General features: G+C 30.8%; 1 protein-coding gene and 1 long non-coding RNA gene across 3 annotated transcripts; one reads left to right on the forward strand and one right to left on the reverse strand.

The window, feature by feature from the left end:
* Window positions 1–3,553: 3,553 nt before the first annotated feature.
* On the forward strand, window positions 3,554–5,849 carry LOC145969818 (uncharacterized). Its single transcript, XR_014438258.1, has 6 exons — window positions 3,554–3,764; window positions 3,872–4,192; window positions 4,381–4,528; window positions 4,604–4,794; window positions 4,866–5,072; window positions 5,170–5,849. It is a non-coding gene; the product is annotated as an uncharacterized LOC145969818 (long non-coding RNA).
* Window positions 5,850–6,751: 902 nt separating this feature from the next.
* On the reverse strand, window positions 6,752–9,125 carry LOC145969817 (large ribosomal subunit protein uL6-like). Of its 2 annotated transcripts, none has more exons than XM_083096091.1 (4): window positions 8,966–9,125; window positions 7,571–7,709; window positions 6,968–7,295; window positions 6,752–6,880 (listed from the first exon to the last, which is right to left on the reverse strand). In XM_083096091.1, exons 2-4 carry the CDS (start codon window positions 7,706–7,708, stop codon window positions 6,777–6,779), a joined length of 570 nt encoding a protein of 189 aa, XP_082952217.1. In that variant the 5' UTR covers window position 7,709; window positions 8,966–9,125; the 3' UTR covers window positions 6,752–6,776. The 2 variants fall into 2 exon arrangements, with proteins under 2 accessions (XP_082952217.1, XP_082952218.1); XM_083096092.1 differs by having other exon boundaries at window positions 8,903–9,109.
* Window positions 9,126–13,118: the final 3,993 nt, after the last annotated feature.

Below are 13,118 nucleotides of genomic sequence, written 5' to 3' on the forward strand. Positions count from 1 at the left end.
TAAGACGATCTTAAATATAAGAACGGACTATGAATACCGGCCTTAACATTAAATTAGCCCATACAGCACAAAACATTGCAGCAATATTGCGGCAATATTGCAATGTTGCTGCAATGTTGCAACAACATTGTAATATTTCTGCAATATTGCTGCAATGCTCTGTGCTGTATGGGAGGTGAAAATATATTATTCTGAATAAAATATTACAATAAAATTAATAAAATGTTACAATATAAAATGTAATTTTATCATTGTTTCATATAAATAGTTTAGTTTAATTTTATATTTTCACAAAATATAAAAAACATAACAAAATTACACTAAAATAATATATTTCTCTTGTTAAATTTATATTATTATAAAGTTCTTTATTCCATTCCGCTTTTATATGACTGGGTTCCCCATGGAATATATTTTACGCAAAACCGGAAAAAATTCTAACCTAAAATTTTTCAATAATTCTGAATTAGCTTTGTTTTTTCGTAAATTATATTCCATTGGAATTTTCCATTTATTATAAAAAGATATTTTTTTACAAAATTGATTATTTTTGTTAACTATAATTCATAAAAAATAATTTTTTACTCTTACTTATTTCCGCTTTTTCCGGTACATGGGGAACCCGGTTATTTAAAATCGGAACAGATATATCTTTTGGAGAAACGTTCTGATTGGTTAGGGCCTGAGCAGAATGGCTGCCTTATAATTTTAAGACTATGTTTTATGCTTTAAGTCTTTGTCTTAGGTAACGCACAATACTGTGTGTTATCCCTGGCGAAAATAAGAAACTTTATAAAGCGTTAACAACCGTTGAGTGAGGGTTTTCTGAGAGTTTATATGCTTTTCAAACTTTGTAAGAGCACTTACATAACGCTGTTGGGTTTTGAATGCTTATCAAACGCTGCAGTGTTGCAATTTTTGTTCTACAAACTCTTTATATAATGTTATATGAAAGTTTTGCAATGCTGAGGTAACATTTTTCAGAGTACGTTCAGTAAACGTTGATACATCTTCGTGTACAGAGTTTACTCAGACTTTTCAAACGTTTACGATTACGCTATAACGTACAAACGTCTTTTAAACGCTAAAGTGTTGCAATTTTTGTTCTACAAACTCTTTACTAATCGTTTTTAAACTCTCGACGAACTTCCACAAACGTTCATGTAAACGCCAAACAAACGTCTCATTTTTGCCAGGGATGTCTCGAGTCTTATGTATACGCGAACGTTTATTTCTTACAAACGTTCGCGTATACATAAGACTCGAGACATAACACACAGTATTGTGCGTTACCTAAGACAAAGACTTAAAGTATAAAACATAGTCTTAAAATTATAAGGCAGCCATTCTGCTCAGGCCCTTACCCCCACTATACTTCTTTTCCGTTCCGCTTTTTCTTCTACGTGGGACTGCACCCTTAGATTTTAAACATGATGCATTGATGTAGTAATATTCTATAACATATTTAATTTACTAATAATAGTAGTATTATGTATAATGTTAATAAATATTAATTTTAATAAGTATTATATATTAGAATATCTAATTCTTTCTATCTCGTGTTACTTACATGTTTGTTATTCATTATATGAAGCTGGAATCTAATTCATTGGCTGCGTTCAGCAGGAAAAGTTGCTTTGCAACTGTGTAAAATTCGTGAGCCTGATTGGTGTATGCTCTTAATTTTGGCTGAATCTACGAGCATACACCAATCAGATTCACGAATTTTACACAGTTACAAAGCAGCTTTTCCTGAACGCAGCCATTCAGAATCCTGCGCAATGATACTGGTAAAGGTGAAAGCACATAAAATTGCATAAGCGCATAACCATAAGCATAAGGAAATTGATTGGTCCACAAATATATGCATAAGAAAATGAACCAATCAATTTTCTTATGCTTATGGTAATGCGCTCCTGCAATTTTATGTGCTTCCACCTTAAAGGCCATCACACACAAAATTGCATAGCTGCATATGCATAGCATAAGACCATATGGACCAATGAGCATCGAGTATTAAGTCGCCATATTGACTTACATAACATAATACTCGATGCTCATTGGTCCATATGGTCTTATGTTATGCATAGCTGCATATTTGTTAAAGTTGCGTGTTTGTCGGTCCGGTTTTTTTTGTGGCTGGGCTCCCCATGGACTAATATTTCGGAGCATTTCGGAAATGAGTAAAAATAGAAAAATTTATTTTGATAGTTTTCCGACAAAAAAAATAATTAATACAATAGAAAAATATATAAAAAAGTGACATTTGTATGTATTGTTTATTATAACAGAAAATAATAAAGAAATTTTCTGAATTGAAAAACAATTTGAGGTTAGAATAGCATTCCGTTTTCCGTAAAAATCGCTCTATGGGGAGCGAGGCTATCGAAAAACCGACATTCAAACTTTATTAGATAATTCTGATTGGTTGATCACCACTCTAGTACTTTTCCGAGATTCCGTTTTCCGAAATTCCGACTGCCATGTGACAGCACCCTAATCAAACATTAAAGAATTAATTTTCATGAACTTTTCTTGCATACTTTTTGTAATATACACAGTCCTATTTTATATATCTCTTATTATATATCTCCACGTTAGAAATATTTTGTAACATTGTTTTCATAGGCTACAAATTTGATACTTGTAAAGTTTGTATGTCAAGTATATGAAAATAAAATTTTAATCATGATTACATTAAGGATTGGATCATCATTAATTCACAGTCTAAAACTTCTTATCTTACTAATGGTAAATATTATAATTGATTAAATTATATATTATATATTAAATTATATATTATATATTATAAATATTAATAAAATATACAACTAATTTTGTAGCTGGATTCGAACTCGTTTTGAATCTGCGCAATGGTACCGGTATGGTTTTCTGCGCAGACGCTCGACGCTTGATGCTATCATGTATAGGCATCTTTATAATAAACAATAAACTATAATCTTATAGTTCAAAAGAGATTTGATTAAATATTATGATTTTTTGCTCATATATTTTTCATATATTGTTTATACATTTCTTAAAAAATAACGTTCTACATATATACGATCTTTTTCTTACAAATAAAAAAAATTATTATTGTCTGTAAATTATAATATTCATTATAATAGCTTGTAAATTATAATACATTATTATGTAAAATCATATAAAAAAAGACAAATTCCTTTATATTATTATTTCATGTTTTCATTATTTTATATAATAAAATAATAGTTTTGTATAATAAAATGTACGAAATATTACTTAGTTTTTATAATTAATATTATTTTTCAAAATTTGTTTTAATAAAAATAATGTTTCTACAATATTTTAGTTACAATCTATTCCGCATATGAAATAAATTTTTACAAGTGCATCTCTTATTATATACATTTTCTATCACTATAAACTAATAAATCGCATAATTTCGCATGAAAAGATTATTTGTGTTTTAATATAAACATACGGTTATCCACAACTCTATTCGATTTAAAGATAGGTTACAAAATATTGTAAAAAAAACTATATCATACAATTTTTTTCCTTTTTCTTTATAATTCCAGTGTCCTTTATGTGATACTTCTGACGACAGTTGCTAGATACAGAGACACATAATAACAGTGTAATAAAGTTAAAACAACACAGTGTGCTATCATCAATAGTGTGTTACTGTTCCATTTTGTAACTGTTCCAAAATATCGCAAGAGGAAATCTGCATATATGAAAATTTTTTCCAAAAGTTGTAAACCGTTGGAGACATTGTTAAAGTAAATTCAAGATCATCTGTAAAATCACGTAAAATTCACTTGAATTTTGTGCGAAAACAACATGTTTTCTTTCCATAATATTTTTGACAGTTTTTTTTTGTTAATAGGCATGAGGGATCAAGCAGTTAGCATTTAAATTATGTGAAGTAAAGAGAGAATTTTCGATTAAAATTGAATAATATATATGCAAATTTCGAATTTTTGAGTTCTTCAACTTTTTCTAACAATAAGTATTATAGCGCTAATCATTTAAAATGACAGTTGATTTTTAACTTGACAAACAAGAGAAAAAGAACTAGAAAGCTACTATATCTAATACGCATATATAAATAATTTATTAAGTTTAATAATTCTTCCTTCATTTTACTCGAAATATATTTCACACATATATCATAGAATCACAATTGTCATAATGTTTTTATGGATAGGTATGATTACGTCAATATTTAAAAAATGTTTTCTCTAATATAGTTTTATATAATATGTGTATATATATATATATATATATATTTATATATATCTCTACATTTAATGTAAACTATTAGCTATATTTAATGTAATAAAGTATTATTTGAAATACAGTAGCTCTCTTTTAATTTTGTCAAATGTATTACAGAGTTGTTTGCGATTATCGTCAATAGCCTTTGAAATGCCTTTGAAACAAACATAGCAATAAACGTGAAAATGTGTTAGCGAATAAAGATCCAAATAATTTTCAAAGTATATTAGTAGCGTGTAACAATTTTGCAAGTCCATTGTACAAGGTACGTAATTAGTGCATTTGAGATATCTTATAAACTTTAAGTTTTCTAATTTCCAATTTATGTTTTATATCATAGAGTCTATTATCTTATTCAAGTACCGAGATGAATATAGTAATTTCTCCTTTAAACGTATATATAATGTTATCCTTACTTTCTAATGATGCTGAAGGATCCACACTGAATGAATTAAAATCTGTTCTTCGCTTCGATGATAAAATATCTTTTAACGACAAATTGAAAGCTTTAATAAATTTATTAAATGCAAGGTGAAAAACACGCAAAAAAGCTGAATGATACATGATTTTTTTAGAAAATGATACATTTAAATGTGTTTTAGGGTATTAAAAACAATGCGTTGCAGATAACACACACGGTGTATGTTCACGAAGATAGTTATTTTGTGGATGACTTTTTAACGATGTACATGAATCATTTTATATCTTTGGTTTTAAATACAGATTTTGGATATGATACTGTTAAATTTATTAACTCAATCATTGAATTAATAACAAATGATATGATATATCCGACGTAATTTTTCCAGGTATATTGTATCAGATATATTTGACTAACAATTATGTGTATAAAATAATAATAAAGAATTATACAAAACATTTTCAATAATTAAATATTTTGAACAGAACATATCGACAACAGTACAAAATTTGTGTTGGTAAATACTGTCTACTTTAAACCCAGATGGCTACACATTTTTGATGAAAAGGATACAGGACAACACATATTTCACGCTTCTAACACAAAAAGATATCTTGTGCCGACAATGTTTAAAAATTCAATATATAAGTATGGCATAATAAAAAGTTGGCGTTGCAGATTTATCGAAATCCCGTACTTGGCAAGTAATTGTCATTTTTTTTCAAATTTTCGACGAGATATTATATCTTGGAATTTGCTCGTAAGAACACATGTGTTCTAGCAGTACACTATATTATCTCTTTTTTTCCACTTTAATGTTTTCCGGACTATTGTTCTTGTGTTACATATATATATTATAACATAATTTAGTTTACTCTTTCCGTTCTACTTTAGCTTCATTTGATCTTGGTTTATTTTGCTATGTGACGTATAAGTTGACGTATATCATTTATATCAGGTAATTTTTCAAAAATATTGTTACGTTGCATGCGTAATCAGTAGCTAATGAACAGAAAAATGGAAGCCTCGATTGATATTGCGAGGTCATAGAAACTCCGCAGCTGTTATATTACTTTAACTAATTGTAAAACACGTATTTTAGAGTTATGCTTTTATTCCTTTCTTCGAATTTTTATTCGTTTCTGCGATTTGAATAAAAAAACATTTGTAATACATACATATATATACATATACATATATATATATACACACATATATATATATATATATGTGTGTGTGTGTGTATGACAGATGTTTTTTCATTCAAATCGCAGAAATGTAGAAATAAAAATTTGAATAAAATGCGTATTTTAGTAAAAGTAATGCGCATTTTAGTAACAGCCACGGGCGAGATTTTTACGATCTCGCAATATTAATCAAGGTTTTCATTCATCAAGGTATTCATATATATATATATACATACATATATACATACATATATATATATATATATATATATGTATATATATATATATACATATTATGTATACGAATTTCATATTCACGATCCCATTTTTGCAATTATATAAAAATCGCCAAGATATACGATTTTTATAACAAATTTCTATTGCGCATTGAAATTTTATAATATATATAATAATACATAATTTTACATTTTTATGGAATATATAAAATTGTTGTTGAAGAGAATATTGCATCTCTAAAGTATGCTAATGCATGTTCAGGCAAGATGAAGTAAAGTCACATCTTAAAGTATGTTGAAGATAACATCAGTTTTGTATTGCAAATGTTTTGTTTTTGAGTACAAAATGAAACAGTGCCGTTCATATTATTAAAATGTAATTCCTTGTAATGTAATATCATCAATGTATGTAATAAAGTACATACATACATGTAATGTAATAAAGTTAGGTCAGTGTGATCAATGATTTAATATGCATTAATTAAATTCATTGTTCAGCTATAATTAGATTCTATTGCCGCGTATATAACTGTATTAAAATGTTAGGCTATCATCTCTCAATGGGAATAAAAAAATATATTTATTAGGTGTTAGGTCAGTGTGATCAATGATTTAATATGCATTAATTAAATTCATTGTTCAGCTATAATTAGACAAGAAATTTATTCATCATCTAGCAGGTACAACCGTCGTTTTTTCTGATACATACAAACCATCCAAAAACTTTCTTATATCCTTATTTTTTACTGTTGTCGATTGTTGAATGAGAGCAGCTGAAATAGAATCAAACAATTCTCATGAAATATATTTCAAGTTGATTTCTTTGCATTTATTTATTTAAAGAAATAATTTCAAGGTACCTGAACGGGATACATCTTCTAAGGAATTTCCTTCTATGATCAGCTCATCTTTCTGTTTTCCAGAATTGGCAACAGTTACACCAGGTGCCATTTTAACACGCCTTATGTACTTCTCACCCAAAAAATTACGAATTTCTATAACTGTGTTGTTCTCCGTAGTCACACAGTTGATGGGGAAATGAGCGTACACAGCTCGCATTTTGTATTGGTAGCCTTTTGTGACTCCCTTAAGCATGTTCTCAATATGAGAACATACGGTACGAACAGCAGCTAATTCTTTTTTCGTACCGAACCATTTATCAACTTTAAGTAGTCTGGTACTTATCATCTAGAATACATAACAAAAAATATACATTCATAAAGCATGTTATGTGGATGTGATGTGGATGTTAAATATTTTGATGTCAATCACAAAAATTTCAGAGGATTTATCATTTATGAAAAATGAAGGGGAATCCTGCTGATTATCTTCACAATATATCTTCAACATTGCAATTAATCAAATTTTATTCTTAATAAGAGATCTTATACAAGAGATGTGATATACTCTCACAAATAATATTTTATAATAATATGTATATATAAAAAAAATTATTTTCTTACCCGAATATCGAGTGCAAGATGTTTAAAAGACCATTTCAAAACACCCCTTGGTCCTTTTACAGTCACTAGACGAGATTTTACTGTGACAGTCAATCCCTCTGGGATTTTAACTGTCTGATTAGTCACAATTTGCTTCATTCTGCAATGCCAAGAAATTTACTTAAACATTTTATATAATTATGCAATAAAATATAACTAATTATCATAATAATTATAGCTATGATACAATATAATAAAATCTACAATTGTTGTGCAGTCATTATTTGTTAAACTTTGAAAGTGTTAATTATATTATTTATATTAGCAAAAGAAAATTGTAAATATAATTAGACAAAAATGACATAGAAATATATTTTGTATGTAGCTTTATACGATATAAATGAGATTAAAATCTCCATACGATTCTCTATCTTTATTTTGTGTCAAGTACCACGTGTGTGTAAATGTCATAACAAAATTCACCAAGTTAGAGCTCAAATTTCTCATATTAGGACCCTTCATCTATCATATTATACTGTAGTTAAAATTTGGTACTTTACTACTAGTAATATATATGCTAGAGTGGAGTGATTTATTGTTCTATTCTAAAATGTAATTAAAAATTAATTAAAAATTAATCATATAGATTATTATCTTTTGTCTAAGCAAAACTGCTTAATCCAATATCTTTCATTGTAAAATACGAAGAGAAAGATTCCCCATCTAAATATTTAATTCCTGTCTAGTTTTTGCCAGAAAGTTATGTAATTTTCACGTGAAACTCAATTTTTAACATCTTAGAATATAATAGTCTCAATACGTTTTTCCTTGATTTTAGTAAGATACACATACTGGAAATAAAGATATAAAATTTTAACATGCAGCATAATGTGTGACACGAGTGAAGGGATGAAGGAAGGTGTGATAACTAATATAATAGTGTTCAAGATTCTTCTTTTTTTACTTTATATAAAATAGTATCCAAAAGTAATAAAAATATTCAAATGTAATATCGCACATTCATTATAATACACACAACATATTTGAGTTTCGATAAGAATTTTGTAGGTTATGACAGGTCAATGCTTACAGCAGTTGTTTACATGAATCAAGATGGATCGATATCATAAAATTGCATAATTAAAAAATTAAATTTCTCATAAAAATCACTCAATAAAACTCGTGCACAGCGATTTTTTTTTCAATAGTACGTAAGCAAATTGTTGACTGCTATGGCAAGGGTTTTATGGCTCGTTGTCGCAAAACGTTCCGCGTGTCGCAGAAAAATATTACATCACGGCAAATGTGGGAAGAATGATAAATGTCAGGAACATGTGAAAACAAATTTCATACCCGACAAATCGACGGATCGTCGCTGATTTTTTAGGATATTCCTAAGGACGGAAATTTCTTTACCTGAAACACGCCGCACGATAACCGGAAAAGATGGAAAGAGACTTAAAAAGATCGAGGCAGAGCAAAAATCCGATGAAGATGCGAAGCAGAGAGAAGAATGAGAGGTGTTACGGCTCACGGCCCGCTTTTAAGTGATCCCTGAAAGCGATACGCCCTCTGTGGACCTTAAAAACGTGCACCTAGGCCGGTATTCATAGTCCGTTCTTATATTTAAGATCGTCTTAAGCGTCGTCTACAATGGCCGTAGCATAAGGTTGTAAGGCCGTAGTCGTAAGAAATTGACCAATCACAGTTGATTATTCTCCTGAACTTCAACTGGGATTGGTCAATTTCTTACGACTACGGCCTTACAACCTTATGCTGCGGCCATTGTAGACGACGCTTTAAGAACCCATTCAACCAATCAATGACCGCATTGCAGCTATTTGATTGGTTGAATGGGTTCTTAAGACGATCTTAAATATAAAAACGGACTATGAATACCGGCCTAAGTGTAATAAATTGTTACAAAATTTAATATATATATCTGAAAATAAAACACACACACACACATATTTATTATATTATAATAAAAAAATTTACCGAACATTATTATTTTATATAAATATAAATTTATAAATTTTATTTATGAATAAGAAAGACTAGATATGCTAGGTATGTACATACATACGAGAACGCTAGGTATAATGTCTTTTGGAGAAACGTTCTGATTGGTTACCCCCACTATACTTCTTTTCCGTTCCGCTTTTCCTTCTACGTGGGACTGCACCCTAAGCGCGCTTATGATTTCGGACCGGTCTTTGACGCTGTTGGCACCATCAGCACCAGTGATGGTAGGCCGGGTGAGTTTTTCGCGCATGCGCAGTAGTAATCACAGGAAAGCAACGGTGAATCAGATAGCGGATTATGGGCGCCAAAGTTTTGGCGGGCAACAGCATCTGAGTCGGTGATTTTTGTATCTTTTTCTTTTTCAGCTTAATTAAATTTTTGATAATAATATATATGATAGTGTGCTGTTGGTTGCTCGTAAAAATTTTCTAAAAATTTTCCTTCAGAAATTTATTTAAGGGCGACCAGTGACACACTTTTTGCTTCTACTAGATACTTCGTTAACGCCGCGTTCGCGGCGCATGCGCGAAAAAGTCACCCGGCCTAACGATCATATAGTTAGCAGACAAATTTGATATTCTCTATTATCTATTAAACTAATCGCTTGGGAATCGTTTGGACACATTTAGGAATAGATTCTCATAGTTTAGGAAATAATAGTTTATTTATAATTAATTAAAATAAATTGATCGTATAGTTAGCAGATATAAATATTCAAAAAAAAATTTTTTTTTTTAATTAACGTGAAATTATTTGGGAAATATGTCTGTAATGTTTTTAACGTTTGGGAAATAATTATTTCATCTGAAAATCGGTAAATATGTCGATGAAAGGAGCTCGCCTCGACCTCCGGGAAATTAGCCGGGCAACTTCGACTTTTTTATTTTATTTTTTTTTTTAATCGTTTGTTGGTTAATTTCTTACGCAAGCATGGAGCTGACACACACACACACACACACACACACGTGGGGGTGCAAGGGGGGCCTCCGGCCCCCCTCCCGCGCCCGCCCCGTCCCACTCGCTTCGCGTGAAAAGTTGCAAAGTGGAACCTCGCTTCGCGTGGAAAGTTGCAAAGTGAAACCTTGCTTCGCGTGGAAAGTTGCACCCACCCCGCCAGTAGGGGTGCCTACGGTAGGGTGCAACTTTCCACGCGAAGCGAGGTTCCATTTTGCAACTTTTCACGCGAAGCGTGGGGGACGGGGTGGGTGCGGGAGGGGGGCCGAAGGCCCCCCTTGCACCCACCCGTGTGTGTGTGTGTGTGTCAGCTCCATGCTTGTCGTAAGAAATTAACCAACAAACGATTAAAAAAAAAAAAAAATTAAAAAAGTCGAAGTTGCCCGGCTAATTTCCCGGAGGTCGAGGCGGGCTCCTTTCATCGACATATTTACCGATTTTCAGATGAAATAATTATTTCCCAAACGTTAAAAACATTACAGACATATTTCCCAAATAATTTCACGTTAATTAAAAAAAGAAATTTTTTTTTAAATATTTATATCTGCTAACTATACGATCAATTTATTTTAATTAATTATAAATAAACTATTATTTCCTAAACTATGAGAATCTATTCCTAAATGTGTCCAAACGATTCCCAAGCGATTGGTTTAATAGATAATAGAGAATATCAAATTTGTCTGCTAACTATATGATCGTTAGGCCGGGTGAGTTTTTCGCGCATGCGCCGCGAACGCGGCATTAACGAAGTATCTAGTAGAAGCAAAAAGTGTGTCACTGGTCGCCCTTAAATAAATTTTTGAAGGAAAATTTTTAGAAAATTTTTACGAGCGACCAACAGCACACTATCATATATATTATTATCAAAAATTTAATTAAGCTGAAAAAGAAAGAAATACAAAAATCACCGACTCAGATGCTGTTGCCCGCCAAAACTTTGGCGCCCATAATCCGCTATCTGATTCACCGTTGCTTTCCTGTGATTACTACTGCGCATGCGCGAAAAACTCACCCGGCCTACCATCACTGGTGCTGATGATGCCAACAGCGTCAAAGGGCCTGAGCAGAATGGCTGCCTTAAGATTTTAAGACTATGTTTTATGCCTTAGGTCTTTGTCTTAGGCCGGTATTCATAGTCCGTTCTTATATTTAAGATCGTCTTAAGAACCCATTCAACCAATCAAATAGCTGCAATGCGGTCATTGATTGGTTGAATTGGTTCTTAAGACGATCTTAAATATAAGAACGGACTATGAATACCGGCCTTAGGTAACGCACAATACTGTGTGTTATGTCCCGAGTCTTATGTATACGCGAACGTTTGTAAGAAATAAACGTTCGCGTATACATAATATTCGAGACATAACACACAGTATTGTGCGTTACCTAAGACAAAGACTTAAGGCATAAAACATAGTCTTAAAATTATAAGGCAGCCATTCTGCTCAGGCCCAAAGACCGGTCCGAAATCATAAGCGCGCTTAGGGTGCAGTCCCACGTAGAAGAAAAAGCGGAACGGAAAAGAAGTATAGTGGGGGTAACCAATCAGGGGGCCTATTACGGTTTTTGAAACGAAGTGAAAATAACAAAAGTGAGGAAATTTACTAGAGTATCTACAATTTCATTTGTCGAAATCTAGTAAATCTGTTCACTTTTGTAATTTTCACCTCGCTTCAAGAACCGTAATAGGCACCCAGAACGTTTCTCCAAAAGACATTATACCTAGCGTTCTCGTATGTATGTACATACCTAGCATATCTAGTCTTTCTTATTCATAAATAAAATTTATAAATTTATTTTTATATAAAATAATAATGTTCGGTAAATTTTTTTATTATAATATAATAAATATGTGTGTGTGTGTGTGTGTGTTTTATTTTCAGATATATATATTAAATTTTGTAACAATTTATTACACTTAGGCCGGTATTCATAGTCCGTTCTTATATTTAAGATCGTCTTAAGAACCCATTCAACCAATCAAATAGCTGCAATGCGGTCATTGATTGGTTGAATGGGTTCTTAAGACGATCTTAAATATAAGAACGGACTATGAATACCGGCCTTAACATTAAATTAGCCCATACAGCACAAAACATTGCAGCAATATTGCGGCAATATTGCAATGTTGCTGCAATGTTGCAACAACATTGTAATATTTCTGCAATATTGCTGCAATGCTCTGTGCTGTATGGGAGGTGAAAATATATTATTCTGAATAAAATATTACAATAAAATTAATAAAATGTTACAATATAAAATGTAATTTTATCATTGTTTCATATAAATAGTTTAGTTTAATTTTATATTTTCACAAAATATAAAAAACATAACAAAATTACACTATAATAATATATTTCTCTTGTTAAATTTATATTATTATAAAGTTCTTTATTCCATTCCGCTTTTATATGACTGGGTTCCCCATGGAATATATTTTACGCAAAACCGGAAAAAATTCTAACCTAAAATTTTTCAATAATTCTGAATTAGCTTTGTTTTTTCGTAAATTATATTCCATTGGAATTTTCCATTTATTATAAAAAGATATTTTTTTACAAAATTGATTATTTTTGTTAACTATAAT

The sequence above is a fragment of the Camponotus vicinus genome, unplaced genomic scaffold (genome assembly GCF_025532165.1).
Source record: "Camponotus vicinus isolate PSW18456_S1 unplaced genomic scaffold, iyCamVici1.0 SCAF_4, whole genome shotgun sequence".
Taxonomy (NCBI): Eukaryota; Metazoa; Arthropoda; class Insecta; order Hymenoptera; family Formicidae; genus Camponotus; species Camponotus vicinus.